At 45.2% G+C, this 19,579-nt stretch overlaps 1 protein-coding gene and 1 non-coding gene across 3 annotated transcripts in view; both read left to right on the top strand.

Moving 5' to 3' along the window:
* The window catches only part of GAB3 (GRB2 associated binding protein 3), a 78,243-nt gene that overhangs the window by 33,973 nt on the left and 24,691 nt on the right, over positions 1–19,579 (top strand). For both annotated transcript variants that reach the window (XM_023248945.2, XM_045050710.1), the window contains exons 2-4: positions 3,658–3,961; positions 6,360–6,576; positions 7,238–7,716. In XM_023248945.2, coding sequence (XP_023104713.2) covers positions 3,658–3,961; positions 6,360–6,576; positions 7,238–7,716 — 1,000 coding nt within the window. The remainder of the gene's footprint in view (positions 1–3,657; positions 3,962–6,359; positions 6,577–7,237; positions 7,717–19,579) is intronic.
* On the top strand, positions 14,431–14,536 carry LOC111558824. Its single transcript, XR_002739959.1, has one exon. It is a non-coding gene; the product is annotated as a U6 spliceosomal RNA (small nuclear RNA).

Raw genomic sequence — 19,579 nt, 5'->3', positions numbered from 1 at the left:
TGGAACTGTTTCATTGTATCTTTTTAAAAGAGTTTGTTTATTTTGAGGAGGAGAGAGAGAGAGAAGGGGAGACGGGGAGGGGCAAAGAGAGAGAGAGAATCCCCAGCAAACTCTGCACTGTCAGCACGGAGCCCAACGAGGGGCTGGAAATCACAAACCGTGAGATCATGACCTGAGGCCAAATCAAGAGTCGGATGCTCAACTGACTGAGCCACCCAGGCGCCCGTCTTTAAGTTTATTTTTGAGAAATGTCAACATGCAACATGGGGCTTGAACTCATGATCCAGGCTGAGGCAGCCCGATGCCCCACGCTGTTTTATTGTAAAGAGCCTCACTTTTGCGCGGGCCGGCTGCTTTCAGGGCCTTTGTCATGTGCACAGCTGGAAAGTGCACGACACACCTGGGGCCATGGCTCGACGTCGTCGGTACAGACAGTGCTCCCAGGGGCCTGGCTTCTGCCTTTATTAGGGTCAAGGGGGGTGCGTAGGGTTTCAGGGGCCAGCTCTTGGGGAGTTTGACGCACAAGCGTGTGGAGAGAAAAAACAAGGGACCCAAACGGTCAGCTATCCAAATCAGCTGAGATGTGTACAGTCAAGGCGCCTGGGTGGGGTCAGGGGACCTGCTCCGGGTGCAGTGGCGGGCTCGCCACATGCCCTTGGAGATGGTGTCTCTGCGGCGGATGCCTCGGCAGCCCGAGCGGCGGCCAGACACTTGCAAGCAATTGTAGCGGAAGCCTTTCCACTAGCTGCTTCCTGGGCCCTTCTTCAGCCTTGGCTTCCCCACCACTTCCTCCTGGAAGCTTCCCTGGGCCCCGCAATCGCATGTGTCTTTTGTGCGTCCCCAGAGAATTTTGGCTTTCCGTGACCATAGGACTGACCTCCCGGACTGCAATCGTCTGTTTATCCCTCTGCCCACTTCCCCTGCCCCCCACGGCCCTGTGCCCTGGTCCCCTCTGTTTTCCCGGTGCCCACACGGTGTCAGCATATGAGCGGGCCACTGGGAGATGGCTGTTGAACAAATGAGTGACATTCAGACATGACCATGTCATTCTCCTCTTGCGCTCATGCTGTTCCCAGCCGACCCTCCGCCCGTGCAGCCACTGCCACGGCTTGAGATCCCTTCCCCACCCTGGCTCTCACCCAAATCTCTGTCTCCATCATCGGGCAGGATGCACAGCAATTCTTGCTATTACTTTTATCCCCCCCAAACTGCTCTTAAAGGATGAGAAATCTGTTCCCATAAAACTAAGAACAATTAAGTTGACACTTGGTTCTGCACTCCGTTTGACTTCCTCTTTTAGAATCAGTTTGGGGAAGTACAACAAAGTTCCTGTTCACATTTCCCTACCACAGTAGCCTTTGGAAAGTTCGGGCTGCCCCAGGCTCCCCGTGAAAGCTTTCCTTAGTGGGTACACATGGCATTCCCTCGTCCCCTGGACCCTTCCCTGGGCCTGCCCTGCATCCCTGTTTGCCCGATTTCCCATCCCCCCGTGTTCCGAACTGCACAGTGACACTTGAGCACTTCTGTCCAGTGGCTTTACCTCATCTGATGCCATGTTTCTGCAACAGGAGTTTATTGAATCATGCATTTTCCTGTCTTTCCTGAATCATCCCCATGAGCACACAAACGTGCTGTTATGTTTCTAATCTTTGACGATGAGGGCTTAATCGCACCGCTCTGTCCCTCTTCTGAGTGGCCAAACCTCGCCTCAGAGAGGCGAAACCAAGGCCGGGCGCACCTGCCAAGTGCCTGTTCCCTCCTTGTCCCAACCCAGCGCGGAGTGCCTGCCCCATTGCCGCAGCCTCACAGGGGTTTTCGGAGGCGTAACGGTAGATCTCTTGTGATGACTGGCCTTTCCCCTGTCGGCGCTTGATTGGGTTCTCTGCTGCCTCGGGTCTCCGGTTCCCTGGGCAGTGAGGGAGCTGAGAACTCTCCCAGATGGTGGCCTGTCGTTCTACAGGGGTCTCTTGGTCTCAGCTGGTGGCTTTATAAATGTGTCAGGCCCAAGAAGCTAGAGATAGAAAGGACTTCCTGTCCCAGTGGTCACCATGCCTCCTGGCAGAAGCCCGCACTTCCTGCTGTCGCACACACCACCGCTCAGAAGAGCTAACCACAGCTATAAATCTGCCCCTTGCACTTGCCAACTGCAGCATCAAGTGTCTCCGCTGGAAAACAGCCCCGCTGTCGGCCCGCTCCCCTGGTCTGTGTCTGGTTCTCCACAGCAGAACACAGGGTGCCCTAATGTAACAAAATGGACGGCTTTTGAAAAAATTTTTTTAATGTTTTTATTTATTTTTGAGACAGAGCATGAGCAGGGAAGGGCAGAGAGAGAGGGAGACACAGAATCTGAAGCGGGCTCCAGGCTCTGAGCTGTCAGCACAGAGCCCAGTGCAGGGCTCGAACCCACAAACCGCGAGATCATGACCTGAGCCGAAGTCGGACGCTCAACCAGCTGAGCCACCCAGGCGCCCTGAAAATGGACGGCTTTGAGGAAGGGCCTTACTTCCTTCTCCCTGGCTTCAGGAGATGGTGGGGAAGTTAACAGCGAAGACTCCTTGGAATGGCAGAGCCATGGTCAATTGCAGATACGTCTTTTCCTAGGTCTCATACCCAAGGAGGCAGCTCATTCCAGGTCAGGGGACAGTGGGGACTGAGGAGCTCCAGGGGCATGCAAAGCATCTTCCCACCTCCCAGTGCTGGTTTCTCTGGAGCATCATTCTCTTTTTTGGGTGTGGATCAGGTGAAGCGTGATCATTTTACCTCAATGCTTGGCTCTCTCCTTTCAGCTGTCATAGTGCTTGTCAGCAGGCTGTGAAAGCTTAAGCCACATGGTTCCTGCCCTGCACCTCCCCTCCGCCCGCCTGGATGACAAGCAAACAACACCTATTTTCCAATGCCCCCTAGGACATCCTGATTTTTGGGACACACTGTGGTTTAGGACAGAATGCTGGCTACACTCCTCCTCTTGACTGTTTTACTCCACATTCGTTACTCTGAACCTCAGTGTTCTCAGACATAAAATGTACACACAGAGAAAACAATTACCTTTCCCACAGGATAGTTTTGGAGCTTCAATGAGTTATGGTAAAGCAGTTGGGAGTTACAGAAAGACGGTCAGAAACTTCAGATGATGGTAATCGTCTCTCCTCTCAAATGTGTATGATTTTTCTTTTCTTGTTGAGCAATTCTCTAGAAGTTAAATAATGTTAGCCAATACCGACGACGGTGGGCACTCACGATTTGTACCTGATTTTTGCGTCCAATCTTGGCTTTGGGATTCAGATAGATAGTGCTAAGAAGGCTTTCTTCTCATTCGTTACTAAGTTTTTTTTTTTGTAAGCATGAACACATGTGCGTTGATGTGACACTCCTCAGCTGCATCAGTTGGGATGATTGTATAGATCTGGTCCTCTGACCCGTGGGCACGAATGCCATTGCTGCAGTCCCCAGTGACGAGCCATCCTTAAAATCATTGAATAAAGGGGCTTGTACATGGTGTACTAGCTATTTAATGCAAAGCTGGGTGGACATTGCATTTCACTGTTAGGGTGGTCGATCTGCTTCTCTGCTGTCCTTGTCATGAAACAGGTTCTCGGCAGAGCTGGAGAAGCCCATGCCGCGGGTCCGGTAACTTCTTGTCGAATTGCCTCCCTGCAGGCCTGGCGCAAGCGCTGGTTCGTCCTCCGGCGGGGCCGCATGAGCGGCAGCCCGGACGTCTTGGAGTACTACAGGACCAAGCACTCGAGCAAGCCCATCCGTGTGATCGACCTCAGCGAGTGTGCAGTGTGCAAGCACGTGGGCCCCGGCTTCGTCCGGAAGGAATTTCAGAATAACTTCGTGTTCATTGTCAAGACCGCTTTGCGTACATTCTATCTGGTGGCTAAGACCGAAGTAGAAATGCTGGTGTGGGTGTACAGCATCAGTCAGGTCTGCAACTTCGGCCAACTGGAGGATGGTGCGGGTGAGAGCAGGGCCGGGGTTCCCGTGAGCCAGGGGCGGCCTGGGGCATGTGATGCACCCTGGAGCACTTCTGCGGGAAACACATCACGATGCCAAGCCCACCTCCTCAAGGGTATTCGGACGGGCTCCTTGATATCAGAATTGTTCCCACAAAGTACGGTTCGAGAAGCTGCTTCCTTTCACCTGGTTCTAGGTTTCAGGCCCCAGTGTGCACACACTGAGCATGACAAGTGACTTTGGTGGCCTTGAAGCCACTCGGTAGCTTTTGCAGTAAAAGTAGAATGTGGGTGAGGATGTCCCGTAGGGCTCTGAGTTTCCCCATGCTGTTGCGGCTGCTGATTTCCCAGAAATATTAAATACCACTGTTTTTCCAACATTCATGGAAGTCTAGCTTTTCTGTTGTCTAGTGGGTTGTTCTGCACTGGATGCTAGAACAGAACTCATAGGCAGGGAAGAATTTGTCCTGTCTCCAATTGTCTCAAGGTCAGCTCAGGGCAAGTTAGCTCTGACGTTGCTCTGGGCTACGTCTGGGTTCTTTCTCCTGTTCGCTCTCTCTGTTGCTCACTCTCTCGCTCTCATACAGATGCACGCACACGTAGTGTCCTTTCTGTGTAATATACTGGCTGTACTGCATCTAGGGTTACAATCCACTCACCTTCATGGACTTTGCTGTTGAGCCCCTGGCATCATTGCACCACGCCCTGATCCTCAACCTGTGTGACCTTGAATCTGACTTCTTCTAGCACGTTAGTCTGGTAGACAAAACCTCAGTCCTAGATTCCACAGCTGACAGCATTACTGTGTGCTTATCACCTGCCGCTGAAACATGCCTCACACCGCTAGGTGGCGGTGGAGAGCCCGTCCGGCTCTCTTGGATGGCACAGAAGGGTGTGCTTCCTGAGGACAAAGTCCTGTTCTCTTCAGGAACCTGGGAAGCTTAGTAAGTGCAGCTAGCCATTCGGTTGCATTACTGAGCCTCGAGAGCACTCAAACCAAAGGAAATGAAGTGATGGCAAGCTTACTTGCAAAGCTGCAGCGAATCCTTCCTGGCTGGCGTCCCAACAGTGAGCACACAAGCAGAGCCTCCCTGACCAACTCTGCCTGGCTCGCCATTCACTCTTCGCCGCCCTCGTCCCTACCTTCAGCCCAAGCCAGATCCGTATTCATGTGCCACATTACACGTCTCTTCCGTGTCTTTCCTCATCCAGGAGTTACCCGAAAACAGATAGGTAACACGTGTCCTAGTATCCAAAGACGAACAGGAACGAGTCAGGCACTGGGCCAAAGATGGAAGGTTCTGGTATGAAGTTGGAGGAAGCCAGAAACCACCCCCTATGACCTTTATCGTTCCCTGTAGCCCCCCGCCTTAGTTTTTAGAAGGTCGTAAGAGCAGAGTCCTCTCCATCTGAGAACCATGCCCGAAGGGCTTTCTTGTGGCTTCTCGCATGAAGTGTTTGGCCCCACATGCGACAACCATAGGTAGTCAACACATTGTGAGTACTCTGGCCAGGAACTCTGTTACATGCTTTTGTGTATTAACTCATCTTATCCCCAGACCGATTTTGTGGCATGTGTCCTATTAGCATCTCCACTTTGCAAAGAAGGAAACTTGCAGCCAGCAGGTAACTTAACCAAAGTCTCAACAGCTAGATAGTAGAGCCTGGACTTGAACTCAGGCAGTTCTGGGCCACTCTGACTCAGGAATCCAGAACGTCTGCCAACTTGGTTCAAAGGGGAAGTAAAAGCAGCCTTTTCACTGGAAGTTTCTGAATGTCGCGCTTCTTGAGAAATGCTGGCTTTACCAACCATCACACTCTATTTCTTTCTTTTCTCTTCCTTACACATCGTTGACGGTACTATTTATTTATGTTTTATTTGTCTGTCTCCTCTAATGGACTGTAGATTCCAGTGAGGGCAGGGTCTTTGTCTCGGCAGAGTTAGAACAGTTCTGGGCACATAGTAGGTGCGATAGTAGATATTCTCTGTGGACATAGACATGTATATCTATATGCAAACATACATATATGCACGTGCGCATATGTAAGTACATGCATATTTATTATGCATAAATGTATGTGCACGTATACGTATTTGTGGAGTGCATAAATAGTAACGCAGGTCTACGGCTGCGAGCTATAAAGAAGCTGTGAGTGGACTCTGTTACCGCAGATTTTTAGGCCAAGAATGCTTGGCTTTTTTTACTCTTAATTGATTCAACACTTCTTTCTTGGAACATTGGCCTTCTTCCCCAGACATTGTTTATAGCTCGGGGAAATGGTCTCCTCCATCAGTACAAACACCAGCTGTGATTCGCATCTTCTATTTGGCTGTCGCAGGAGTTGTGAGTGAGTGCTAAAGCCGTTCTCAAACGTTAACCCAGGAAATGATTTCTCCGGCAGATTCTGTGGACAGCTTCTCGCGCATGCCCCCATCCCTGCAGCCAGCCCCTGCCAGCTTCCTGCCCGCGGCCCACGCCGTCAGCTCCTCCTTGCCGAGTGACAACCTGAGCACCAACACCGGTGCCACTGAGGAAAGCAGGAGTGAGTCCGAGTCTCTCTCCCTTCCTGATTATCTGATTCTGTCCGACTGTGAGACCGGAAGACCACGTCACACCAGGTATGCTCGTGTGCGCATCTCTGCACGTTTGTGGAAGGTCCACCGCCTTCTCTGGCGAGCTCTGTCACGCACACAGTCTCCGTGTGCCCGACCGCTCAGGACACAGCAGCGCCTTCTAGCGGGCATGTCTCCCCTCGCCTCTTCCTGCTGCAGCCAAGGTGTAGGGACACGGGAGCCACGGTGAGGGATGAGTCCTGCATTCCAGCACTGTGGCTTTCCCACAAAGTTTCCAACCTCGCGTTTTCCTACGTATCCCACACTGAGATGATGGCGAAAACCAACAAACCGTTTTTTCCTGCATCCAAGGCCTGGTGAGGGTTGCAGACGGAGAGAGGCATGGGAGAGAGGCCAGCGTGGGTTTTATCTATGGGTAGATGGCTTTTTTTTTTTTTTTTTTAGTTTATTTGTTTGTTTTGAGAGAGAGAGCGAGAGTGGGAGGGGCGGAGAAAGAGAGAGACAGAATCCCAACCAGGCTCCGCTCTATCAGCGCAGAGCCCGACGTGGGGTTCGAACCCACAACCTGCGAGATCATGACTTGAGCCGAAATCAAGAGTCAGAGGCTCAACCCACTGAGCCACTCAGGCGCCCTGGCTTTCTTTTTCTGATTTCTGCCAGGGACTTGCTTCATTTCAGTCAAATTTATATGCTTTTCTTCCCTCAGTCTACCCACCAGATGTGATAGCTGGTCAAACTCAGACCGCTCGTTGGAACAGAGTTCATTTGATGACGTTTTTGTTGACTGCCTGCAGCCCGCGCCCCCCAGTAACTTGGTCCACCCCTCACGCCATGGGAATGGATCTCAGAAGGTGCCTTCCACGAAGCCTCAGGCTGCCCTGATATGGAATAGAGATATCAATGGGCCAGCCAAGGACCACTTCTCTTCAGCATTGCTGGAAACTTCCTTAAATCCCACCGTTCAGGTAGATAAAAACCAAGGTTCCTTGCCCTGTGTGGTAAAAGAACCAGACATTGTGTCCAACGTGCCACCGCCCCGCCCCCCTAAGCCAAGCCATCTCTCTGAACGGCACCAAGAAGAACAGGTCGTGTGGAGTGGGCATGGCGGCATCAAGAAGCCAGAGTGCACTATGGCAGCGAGAAGAATCTCTCTCTCTGGTTTAGATAGCATGAGAACCTGGAAAGGTAAGTGTTGGATGCTAAACTCACAGGGAAGCCTGCCTCCTTTTACTCCTTGTGTCCACACGAGGGCACTGCAAGTGTCCGTTGCTCAAGCCGCTCCAGCCTGCCAGTAGGGCCAGGCCATTGGTGGAAGCACACAGCCCGAATGCTGGCAGTTCTCCTTCAAGCCCGGCCGCCGGCAGACACTTCGGTCTCAGTGGCTGCCGAAGGAAGTGGGAGCCCTTGTCCATTAGCCATGTCCCTGTCCACGTGACGGGCTTCCCACCTGAGACGCAGCTCCTGGTGTTTGTTCGGAGTCACTCAGGGTCCCACTCTATACAGAAGCTGAGATCTTTTGCCTCAATTCAGCCGGATTCCGTTCTTTGGCCCTCACACGCATAGTGAGAACCGAGAGGGTGGACCCCAGCTCTTTGACTTTCCCACAATCCTGTCAACCCCATTCATCCCCCCACCTGACCTGTTCTTTCCAAGTGTCACCGGCCGGACGCTAGTGACGTAGCTGTGTACCAAGCTGTCAGCACCAAGGTAATGCTGACCCAGCCCTATCAGCTTGGCTTATTGGCATGCCCTCCTGGAGCCCTCTTTTGCCCTTTCCTGTAAAGCTGTTTATTCTGATGGAGTTGCCTTGCTTCCCCCTCCCCCTTCATCTCTCGCCACTTTTCCAACCAAATATAATCAAAATAATCACTCCCACACTGCTACCAATGAGGTCCTATCTTAAAGGAATTATGCAAATTTCAGGAATACAAACTCATTTAAAATTGTAGAAATTTCTCATTCTGACTGAGGAGCTAAGTCACTCTGGCAAAGACCTCCCCTAGTGTCCCTAGTGATGTGACCTTTACATGTTACTCCTTTTGGACAACCTCAACGATATGAGGACATGCAGAGTACACAAAGGGTCTTTCTTTACATTTTTTTAAACGTTTATTCATTTTTTTGAGAGACAGAGAGAGACAGAGTGCGAGCAGGGGAGGACAGAGAGAGGGAGACACAGAATCCAAAGCAGGCTCCAGGCTCTGAGTTGTCAGCCCACAGCCCAATGCGGGGCTTGAACTCACGAACCGTGAGACCATGACCTGAGCCGAAGTCAGACCCTTAACTGACTGAGCCACCCAGGTGCCCCGGGGTACACAAAGGGTCTTAATGAGCTAATGTGTGAATGGTGGGCAGAAAGGGAAAGCTGAAAGACTACGTAAGCAGATTGTGGAAAGTGAAGTGACCAGACCAGTAGAATGATAGGATATGAAAATGAATCAAAAGTCTCAAATTGAAGGGATGCCTGGCTGGTTCAGTCAGTGGAGCGTGTGACTCTTGATCTCGGGGTTGTGAGTTAGAGCCCCAAGTTGGGTATAGAGATTACTTAAAAATAAAATCTTTAAAAAAACTCACATTGAAGAACAAAAATATTGAAATAATTTAAAATTTCAACACATAAAACAATTAGGTTGTATTTTTTACATGAAGGCCAACAAAAAGCTAAAACTCATTAATATAGAGGTTTTGACCATGAAATAAAGACCAAAACAACAGTGATGGTTAGAAACAAAATGGATCCAATAAAGCAGAGGGAATACGTCAGATCAATTGTTCTGCCTTCCCCATTGAGGCCTGCCTGGAATCCAAGGTCGTGTGTGGCAAGGTTCATTACTGTTCACGTGGATGTCTATCCAATGACCCAGTGCCATTGATTGGAAAGGCCCTTGAATTCCCCACACTTTCCAGTGCCCCCTCTGTCACAAATGAAATGCTGCGGGTTGGGGGGTGGGGTTGCATCTCAGTTCTGCTTTCTCTCCCATTGGGCCCTGTGGTCCAGTCTGCACCAGTGTCATGCTCCCTTTGTTATTGACATTTCTGTATTGAAGTCTTCCTACCTGTTCTTAAAGAGTGCCATGCCTATTCTAGGCCAGGTTTAGAGTCAGCTGATCGCGTTCCAAGCATACATACACAAATATATTGAGGATCTGAGGAGGACTGCATCGTATCTAAAGACCAGTTTGTGAAGATTTGGCACCTATACAATGTTGAGGTTTTCAATTCATGAAGAGGAAATATCCTTCTATTTATATAGATTTATATAAGTCTTATTTGATTTCTGTCTATAATTTGATTGATACATTTTAGGGAAGCCTTGGGTATCTCTTATTAATGTGTTCCCATGTATTTCTTATTTAGAGAGAGAGAGAGAGAGAGAGACAAAATCCCAAGCAGGCTCTGCACTGTCAGCATGGAACCTGATGTGGAGCTTGAATTCATGAACTGCAAGATCATGACCTGAGCCTAAATCGAGTCAGAGGCTTAACTGACTGAGCCACCCAGGCGCCCCTAGCTTTTCTTTTTTAAAAATACTTACCTATTTATTTTGAGAGAGAGACAAAGAGCAGGTGTGTGTGCACAAGCAGGGGAGGGGCAGAGAGAGAGAGAGAGAGAGAGAGAGAGAGAGAGAATCCCAAGCAGGCTCTGCACTGATGGGGCTCGATCTCTCAAACCATGAGATCATGACCTGAGCCGAGATCAAGAGTCAGACCCTTAACTGACTGAGCCCCCAGGTGCCCCTGTTATCTAGCTTTCCTAAACATGACCTGAGCTGAAGTCAGTCACTTAAGCAGTTGAGCCACCCCAGCGCCCCCATTTCATCTTTTTTTTTTAAGATTTTATTTTTAAGTAATCTGTACACCCAATGTGGGGCTCAAACTTACAACCCCGAGGTCAAGCGTCGCATGCTCTACCGACTGAGCCAGCCAGGTGCTCCTTCATTTCATCTTTCATAACACCTATCTTCCATTTACTTTTTCTTCTGTCGCTGCTTCGGCTAGGGAGTCCAAGACATTGTTGAATAGGAGGGGCAGTAACAGGGATCCTTGTCTTATTCCTGGTCTCAGATGGAATGCATCCAGCGTTTCACATTTATAATGTGGCTTGCAGATTTCTGTAGATACCATTCATACCATTCATTAGATTAAAGACATTCTCTGATAACCTTACTTTGCTAAGTTATTTTGTTATTTTTGTTATTTTTTATTATTTATTTTTAAAGTTTATTTACTTTGTGTGTGAGAAAGAACCGAGGAGGGGCAGAGAGAGAAGGAGAGAGAGAATCCCAAGCAGACTGTGCTCTGTCAGCGCAGAGCCCGATGCAGGGCTTGAACCCAAGAACAATGAGACCATTACCTGAGCCTAAACCAAGAGTGGAATGCTTAACTGACTGAGCCACCCAGGCACCCCAAGTGTTATATTTTGTAAATCATAAATGGATATTGAATTTGTTGAAACATTTTATGATCATACGATTTTTCTCTTTTATTCTCTTAAGATGTGAGGAAGTTTATTGGTTTTTTTTAAGTTTATTCATTTATTTTGAGAGAGCAAGAGTGTGGGAGAGGCAGAGAGAGAGGGAGAGAGAGAATCCCAAGCAGGCTCTGCACTGCCAGCACAGAGCCCAACACAGGGCTCAAAGTCAGAAACCATGAGATCATGTCCTGAGCCGAAATCAAGAGTTGGACACTTAACCAACTGAGCCCCCAGGTGCCCCTTATTGGTTGATTTTTGAATGCCATACCTACTTCGCATTCCTTTTTTTTAATTAAATTTTTTTTTACATTTATTTATTTTTGAGAGGCAGAGTGAGACAAAGAACGGGGAGGGGCAGAGAGAGGGAGACACAGAATCCGAAGCAGACTCCAGGCTCTGAGCTGTCAGCACAGAGCCCGATGCGGGACTCGAACCCACAAACTGTGAGATCATGACCTGAGCTCAAGTCGGATGCTCAACTGACTGAGCCGCCCAGGGGCCCCCCACCTGCATTTCTGAAATAAACTCAACTTCATCATAAAGGGTGCCCTTTTAATAAATTACTAGATTTGTTTGCTCATATTTTGTTTTGAACATGTTTTTTTATCTGAGGGAGGTTGTCCTATAATTTTCTTTTTTTGTGATAAATGTGTCAGGTTTTGGTTTAAAAAAAAAAAGGCTATGCAGACTTCGTAGAACAAACTAAGAAGTTTTCCTCCTTTTTATTCTTTGGAAAAATTTGTGTATGGTTGGTATTCTACCTTAGTTGATTAGTAGAATTTACTAGAAAAACCATTGGGACATGGGGTTTGCTTTGTGGAAAGATGTTTAAAGATTCAATTTCCTTCTTTAGTCTTTAATAAACTATTTCAGATTTTATGTATTTTTCAAGCAGTCTATTTCTCCTACCTTTTCAGATTTATTATCATAAAATTGATTATAATAGCCTCTTGCTATCTGTAGGATCTATTATAATAGCTTCTTTTCAATCCTGATATCGATAATGTGGGCCTTCATCTGTATTTCTTAATCAGTCTTACTGGCAGTTTATCACTGATACTAGTTATTCTTATTTTGTTTTGTTTTAAGTAGGCTCTACACCCAACACGGGGCTTGAACTCACGACCCCAAGATCAAGAGTTGCATGCTCCACTCACTGAGCCAGCCAGGTGCCTCTGTTTTGTTTTGGCTTTGTTTTCTTCCCGGAGTACAGAATTTGGCTTTGTTGATTTTTTTTCCAGTTGTATATTTGTTTTCTGTTGCATTAATTTTTGCTCATATCTTCATTATTTCCTTCCTTCTTGGGCCACCAAACTGTGGCCTATGGGCCAAATCTGACCAACAGCCTGTTTGTTGTTGTTGTTGTTGTTGTTGTTGTTTTGTTTTGTTTTGTTTCAGCCCACCAACTAAGAATTTTTTTTTTTTTTTAACTCTTAAGGGGTTGTGGGAAAAAAATACTATTTGGCTCTTTCCGGAAAAAGTTTCCTGACCCTTGTTGTACTTCCTTGGAGGTAATTTGCATATTTTTCTAAGTTCCTTTCGTGGATGGGTGGCTCATTGAATTTCTTTCTTTCTTGTCAAATATACGTGTTTAAGGCTACAAAGTTTCTATAAACATTGCCTTAGCCACATCCCATAAGTTTTGAGGGTCATATTTTCATTTTAATTCAGTTCAAAATTTTTTCTAGTTTTCATTGTGGCTTCTTCTTTGCCCTATGCATTATGTACAACTGCATTTCTTAATTTCCAAACCTGAGGATTTTCTAGTTGTTTTTCTAGTTGATTACATTTAATTTTTTTTTTTTTAACATTTATCGTTTTTGAGAAAGAGAACATAGCATGAGCAGGGGAGGGGCAGAGAGAGGGAGACACAGAATCCAAAGCAGGCTCCGGGCTCTTAGCTGTCAGCACAGAGCCCCATGTGGGGCTTGAACTCACTGACCGAGAGATCATGACCTGAGCTGAAGTCAGACCCTCAACCAGCTGAGCCGCCCAGGCTCCCCTGTAGCTTATTACATTTTAATTAGAGAACATACTTTGCATGAGTTCAGTCCTTAGGAATTTGAGATTTCTTCTGTGGCTCAATACATAGGTATTTCTGTGAATGTTCTGAATATACCTGACAAGGACACATGCTCAGGTCAAGTTCTTTAGCGGTCATGTCATCTATTCCTCCTCTGTTGGCACTGATTCTGTTCCCTTGTAGCAGGTACCGAGCAAGGTATGCTAAAATCTATCCCTATGACTGAAGAGTGTCTCTTTCTCCCTTATCATTCTGTCAGAGTTTTCTGTATATAATTTAAAGCTATGTTATTAGTTACATATCTCTTAGAATTTGTATATTTTTTCTAGTGAACTGAAACTTTTCTCAATTTGTCATGACTCTGTAGTAATGTTTTTGTCTTAAAGTCTGCCTTATGTGATATTAATGTAGCTATGCCTATATTAAGTACTAAATACTAAAATATTAATCGGCATTCTTTTGCTCAGTATTTGCATGGTACACATTTTCTCATTCTTTGGTTTTCATGTTTTCCATGACCAAATTTTAGAGGTGTTTCTTTTGTTTTTAATTTATTTGAGAGAGAGAGAGAGAGAGAGCACACGCACAAGATGACCTGAGCCGAAATCAAGAGTCAGATGCTTAAGTGACTGAGCCACCCAGGCGTCCCTAGGTGTGTTTCTTATAAAAAGCATATAGCTTTTTTTAGGGGCGCCTGGGTGGCGCAGTCGGTTAAGCGTCCGACTTCGGCCAGGTCACGATCTCGCGGTCCGTGAGTTCGAGCCCCGCGTCGGGCTCTGGGCTGATGGCTCAGGGCCTGGAGCCTGTTTCCGATTCTGTGTCTCCCTCTCTCTCTGCCCCTCCCCCGTTCATGCTCTGCCTCTCTCTGTCCCAAAAATAAATAAACGTTGAAAAAAAAATTAAAAAAAAAATAACAATACAAAAAAAGCTATATGCTTTTTTTTTTCTTTTTTCTTTCTTTTTTTTTTCAACGTTTATTTATTTTTGGGACAGAGAGAGGCAGAGCATGAACGGGGGAGGGGCAGAGAGAGAGGGAGACACAGAATCGGAAACAGGCTCCAGGCCCTGAGCCATCAGCCCAGAGCCCGACGCGGGGCTCGAACTCACGGACCGCGAGATCGTGACCTGGCCGAAGTCGGACGCTTAACCGACTGCGCCACCCAGGCGCCCCTAGTGTATGTATTTTAGATTTCCCGTCTGTCTTGCGTGTTTCTTGAATTCTCTTGGATATTTTTCATCTCTTTGTACTGAATTCTAGTAATTTCTTTCAGAATTTCTTTTTGAAGTCTCTCTTCAATTGTGCCTAACCTGCTGTGTGACTCATATTTTGAGTTCAAATTTCATTTATTTAATTTCTAAAGGAATATTTGTATTTCACAGTCTTTATTATAAGAAGGTAGACAGTGCTTACCTCGGCAGCACATACCCTCAAATTGGAATGATGTAGAGAAGATCAGCCCGGCCCTGTGCAAGGGTGATATGCACATTCATGAAGTATTCCATATTTCGCTTTCCTTTTCTAATGTTTATGGGTGGAGAAATAGGGTCTGACAAGTGACTTAGCTAATTGAGGGTGTTTCTGGTTTCAAACCCTACCCCCAATTCTTCCTCCTCCTCCTCCAAAACAAACAAAAAAAAAGGTATGCAATGAAAAATCTCCTTTGTGCCGCTGTCTTGTTTGCTATTTTCCTATCACCTGTATCCTTTCAGAGAATTTTCTGGATATTCAAGAAAACATGCATATATAATCTATTTTTTGATGGACACAGCATTCTTACACTCTATTCTATCCATTGATTTTCCTCTTACGAATGTATCTTGGATATCACTCAGCCATAAAAGTAATGAAGTCTTGCCATTTGCAATGATGTGCATACAGCCAGAGTATTATGCTAAGCAAAATAAGTCAGTATGAGAAAGACAAATACCTGAGAAAGACAAATTTCATCTATGATCAAATCATATGTAGAATTTAAGAAAGAAAAAAACGAGCAAAGGGGAAAAAAGGGAGAGAGGCATACCAAGAAACAGGCTGTTAACTCTAGAGAACACACTGATGGTGACAGAGGACAGGAGAGTGGGGATGGGGGAAATAAGTGATAGGGATTAAGGAGTGCACTTGTGATAAGCATCGGGTGATTAAAATAAAACCTTTAAATTTTTTTTTTAAATTAAAAAGTATAGCTTGGTGATTTTTTTTTTTTTTTTACGTTAGTACAAACACTATAGCTTATGACCCAGCAATTCCACTTCTAGGAATTTAGCCAATAGTTGCTCTTTTTAAAAAAATTTTTTTAAATGTTTATTTATTTTTGAGAGAGAGAGACAGTGTGAGCAGGGGAGGGGCAGAGAGAGAGGGGGACACAGAATCCAAAGCAGGCTCCAAGCTCTGAGTTGTCAGCACGGAGCCTGACACGGGGCTCGAACTCACAAGCAATGAGATCGTGGCCTATGCTGAAGTCGAAAGCTTAACCTACTGAGCTACCCAGGCACCCTGCCAATAGTTGCTCTTAAGGACAGTATTGGGACAGCAGCAGTGTTTGAATAGGGACTATATAGTATCTGTTGTTTTGGTAGATGGTGCCCTCCTGTGAAGGGCAATTTTGGTTACAGAAATGCTTACACGTGTAAAAAGGACATATGTGCATGGTTGGTGAGTGAAAATTATTTGTGAAAGATTGGAATTAACCTTAATGTCCGTTAACAGAGACATGGTTAAATAAATTATTTTACATCCATTCAATGGAATGGTTCGTTTTTGTCAAAAAGAATCAGATAGTTCCCTGCTTTTATTACATAATAGTATTATATCGATACCAAATTTGCTGAAGCACTGTGGTTATACAAAAGATTAATGTTTATTTATTTTTGAGAGACAGAGAGAGAGTGAGCACGAGCAGGGAAAGGGCAGAGACAGATGGAGACACAGATTCCAAAGCAGGCTCCAGGCTCTGAGCTGTCAGCACAGAGCCCGACGCAGCTGGATCTCACAAACCATGAGATCATGACCTGAGCCAAAAACCGACTGAGCCACCCAGGCGGCCCAAGAATGTTATTTTTCTTAGGAGATACACACTGAAATATTTTGAAGTGAAGGTTCCTGATTACCGCAACTTCCCTTCAGATGGTTTGGGAAAATATATATATGCACGTACCCATACACACAGAAAAAGTTTATTTACAGAATCTCTTATATAAACTCATGTGTTTGTTGTTTCTCGTGCTCTTTATTTCTTCCCGTGGTTTTGAGTTCCAACCTGTTGTCATTACCTGACTCTAGTACAGTGCCATTCTCTACTCCTGGGCTATTATCATCAAGTATAGTTAGATCTTTCTACTTTATAGGCCCCAAAATAAGTTTTATGATTATTGTTTCATGCCACTGTCTGTTAACTCAGTTAAAAGAAGAAAAGAGAAAATTCTGTACTTCTATCGTCTTTTATATTTACTTACATGATTCTCTTTACCCGCTCCCGTTAGTTCTTTGTAGAGTTGGTGCTACTACGTGCTGTCCCGTCCTTTCGGCCTGCATAAGGCTGTTCCGTGAGTCTTTGTTTCTCCGGGAATGTTTCTATTTTGCCTCCACTTTTGCAATACAGTTGTGCTGCATGTAGAATTCTCGTTGGACAGATTTGTTTCTTTCAGCATTTTGAATATGTAATTCTACTACCTTCTGGCCTTCCGTTTGCCATGAGTAGTAGTTGGCTGTTAATCTCATTGTGATTCTCTTGTACATAAAGGGCTGGTTTTCTCTCACTGTGTTCAAGGTGTCCCCCTTGCCTTTGATTTTCAGCAGTTTGGGACGTGTCTTGGTCTTGATGTGTTTGTATTTAGCATACTTGAATTTCGAGGCACTTTGGTGGACTCGTTCCTGAGATCAACGTGCAGTATTTCTGGCTGCTCTCCTTCTTTGTCCGCTGCTTACCGTTCCTGGCACTGCGATCCCTGTGCCCTAGAGGGACAGGCTTTTTATATGCTCGATGCAAATCAAGTTAGTCCCCTTTGGCAGCAAAGCCGGTGGTCTTCATGGCCCGCCCTGCCCTAGTAGAACACCTGCTGATTGGGCCAGTGAGGGGCTTGGGAACACCTCAAGCTAAAATGCCACGGACTCACGCTGTTCTTATGTGATGTCCAGGAGTTTTTCTTGAATAAGTGCTTTCCAGTTGTTGCGTGGTTTTGATGACTTTGAAGAGTCTCAAAATAGTTGTTGTTGTGGGTTTTTTTTTTTTTTAAATAAGTTTGTACAGTTTTATCATTGCTTTTTGGGGAATGGCTTTGCTGAGCTCTTCCCTCAAACAATTTAACAGTCCTACCTTCCTCTGATTGTTAATACTTTAGGATTTTTGCATTGATAATCACAAGTGATATTGACCTGTAATTTTCTGATTTGCTTTATCTTTATCAGGTTAACCTGTAATTTTCTGATTTGCTTCATCTTTATCAGGTCGAGCTACCAAAGTTATACTTGCCCCCTAAAAAGAATTAGAAATATGTTTTTATTTTTGTATGCTTCAGAACAATTTGTGTAGCATTGGTCTTTGAAAGTTTGGTAAAATTCTCTGTGGAAATCATGGAGTCCTGGTCCTTTTGGGAGGTAGCTCCATGGTCATTTTCTCTTTTATTCTATGGTGATTTATACGTGTAATATTTCTATTCCTATTTGGGTCACTTATGGTATATTTTATTTTTCTAGGAAATTATCCAGTTCATTTAGATTTTAAAATGTGTAGAAATTGGTGCAGAATTGTCTCTTGTGTTTCTTTTAATTTCCTCTGCTTCAACGATAATTTCCTCCTTTTTAGTTCTTATTCTGTATACTTAGGCACTGCTCCTTTATTGATTACATTGGCTAGTCGGTTGCCTTTTGGTAACTTTTCCCCCCAGAAAACAAAGATTTTGTATTTTTAAAAAATATTTTAAGTACTCTCTGCACCCAGCATGGGGTTGAACTCACAACCCTGAGATCAAGATTCACCACTCCACCGACCAAGCTGGCCAGGCATCCCAAAGATTTTGATTCTTTAAAATTGTCTACTCTCTTTCTGCACTCTATTATTTTCTGCTTTTATTCCTATTTTGTAAATTCTTTTGGTTTTCTCTGTTGTACTTTTTCCAGGTTTGAACTGGGTATTTGATTTGTTTTCATTCTGTCATTTTATCAATATAGCTGTTGTAATAGAATTTACCATTTTGGGTAAAATTGACCAGGTACTTGGCGGGCCCTTTCAGCATGTAGCTTCAGGTGTTACTGTATTTGTGGACTTGTTCTTGGATTATAATTTTTAATTTTGGCACTATACCACTGTTTTGTTTTCCTTCTTCAAGGAATCTAATAATAAATGTGTACACTGCATCTTCTTGGCCTGTCTTCCAGTTCAGCCATTTTTTTTCTGTGATTCTCTTTCTTTCCTTTTTAGTCTGTCAGTTGTTTTCTGGCATTTCTTTAATGGCACGTAATAAATTTTCAGTTGAATCTCTTCTTCCCTGGGAATCTTGTAACTTAGACTTCATTTCTGAGGTTGGTTTTATCTTTTCCTTCACTTTCTTTCCCAAATACAAGCATGCAATTTCTATTTCTATTTTTGTCATCCATTTCTGTCCTTTGTTTTAAAGCGAAGTGTTAGGGGGTGCCTGGGTGGTATAGTCGGTTGAACATCAGACTCTTGATTTTTGCTCAGGTCATGATTCCATGGTCGTGGGATCGGGCCCCATGTCAGGCTCCATGCTGAGCATGTGGAGCCTGCTTAAGATTCTGTCTCTCTCTCCCCCTGCCCTTCTCCCTCACTAGCGCATGCACACACACTCTGTCTCTCTAAACAAATCAAAACATTAAAAAAATAAAAATAAATAAAGTGTTGGAAATAAAACTGATATCTAATATTAGAGGAATACTCAAATTATGGTCCATCTGTAGAATGAAACACAATGCCAGTGATGAAAAGAATGAAGAAACTCTTTATAGTGTTTCTCTGCCCTGATCTCCAAGGTATTAAGTGAAAAAAACAAGTTGCAGAACAGTGAGTATGATATGCTACCATTTGTGTTAAAAAGGAACATATAAAGAAGTGTGTGTGTCTGCGCGCGTATGTGTGTAGACATATATGTGTATACAGATGGTCCCTGACTTATGATGGTTCAATTCAAGATTTTTCAACTTTATGATGGTGCGAAAGCAATATGCATTCAGTAGAAACTGTACTTAGAATTTTGAGTCTGTATCTTTGTCAGGCTGCTGGTATGTGGTACGATCCTCTTGTGCAGCTGGGCAGCAGCAGTCAAGAGGCTAAACAACCAATACACTTACAGCTGTGGAGTTTTTCACTTTCGGTACAGTATTCAATAAATTACACAGGATAACCAACCCTTTATTAGCAAATAGGCTTCTGTGTTGGCCGACTTTGCCCAGCTGTAGGCCACTGTTCGTGTTCTGAGCATGTCGAAGACAGGCTAGGCTAAGCTGTAATGTTCAGTAGGTTAGGTGTAGTAAACACTTTTTGATTTAGGATATTTGCAATTTAGGGTGGCTTTATCAGGACATAAGCAATAAAGGAA

Source organism: Felis catus, chromosome X (assembly GCF_018350175.1).
Source record: "Felis catus isolate Fca126 chromosome X, F.catus_Fca126_mat1.0, whole genome shotgun sequence".
NCBI lineage: Eukaryota > Metazoa > Chordata > Mammalia > Carnivora > Felidae > Felis > Felis catus.
The sequence above is the reverse complement of the archived record's forward strand: the minus strand, read 5'-3'. Positions and strand labels throughout refer to the sequence as shown.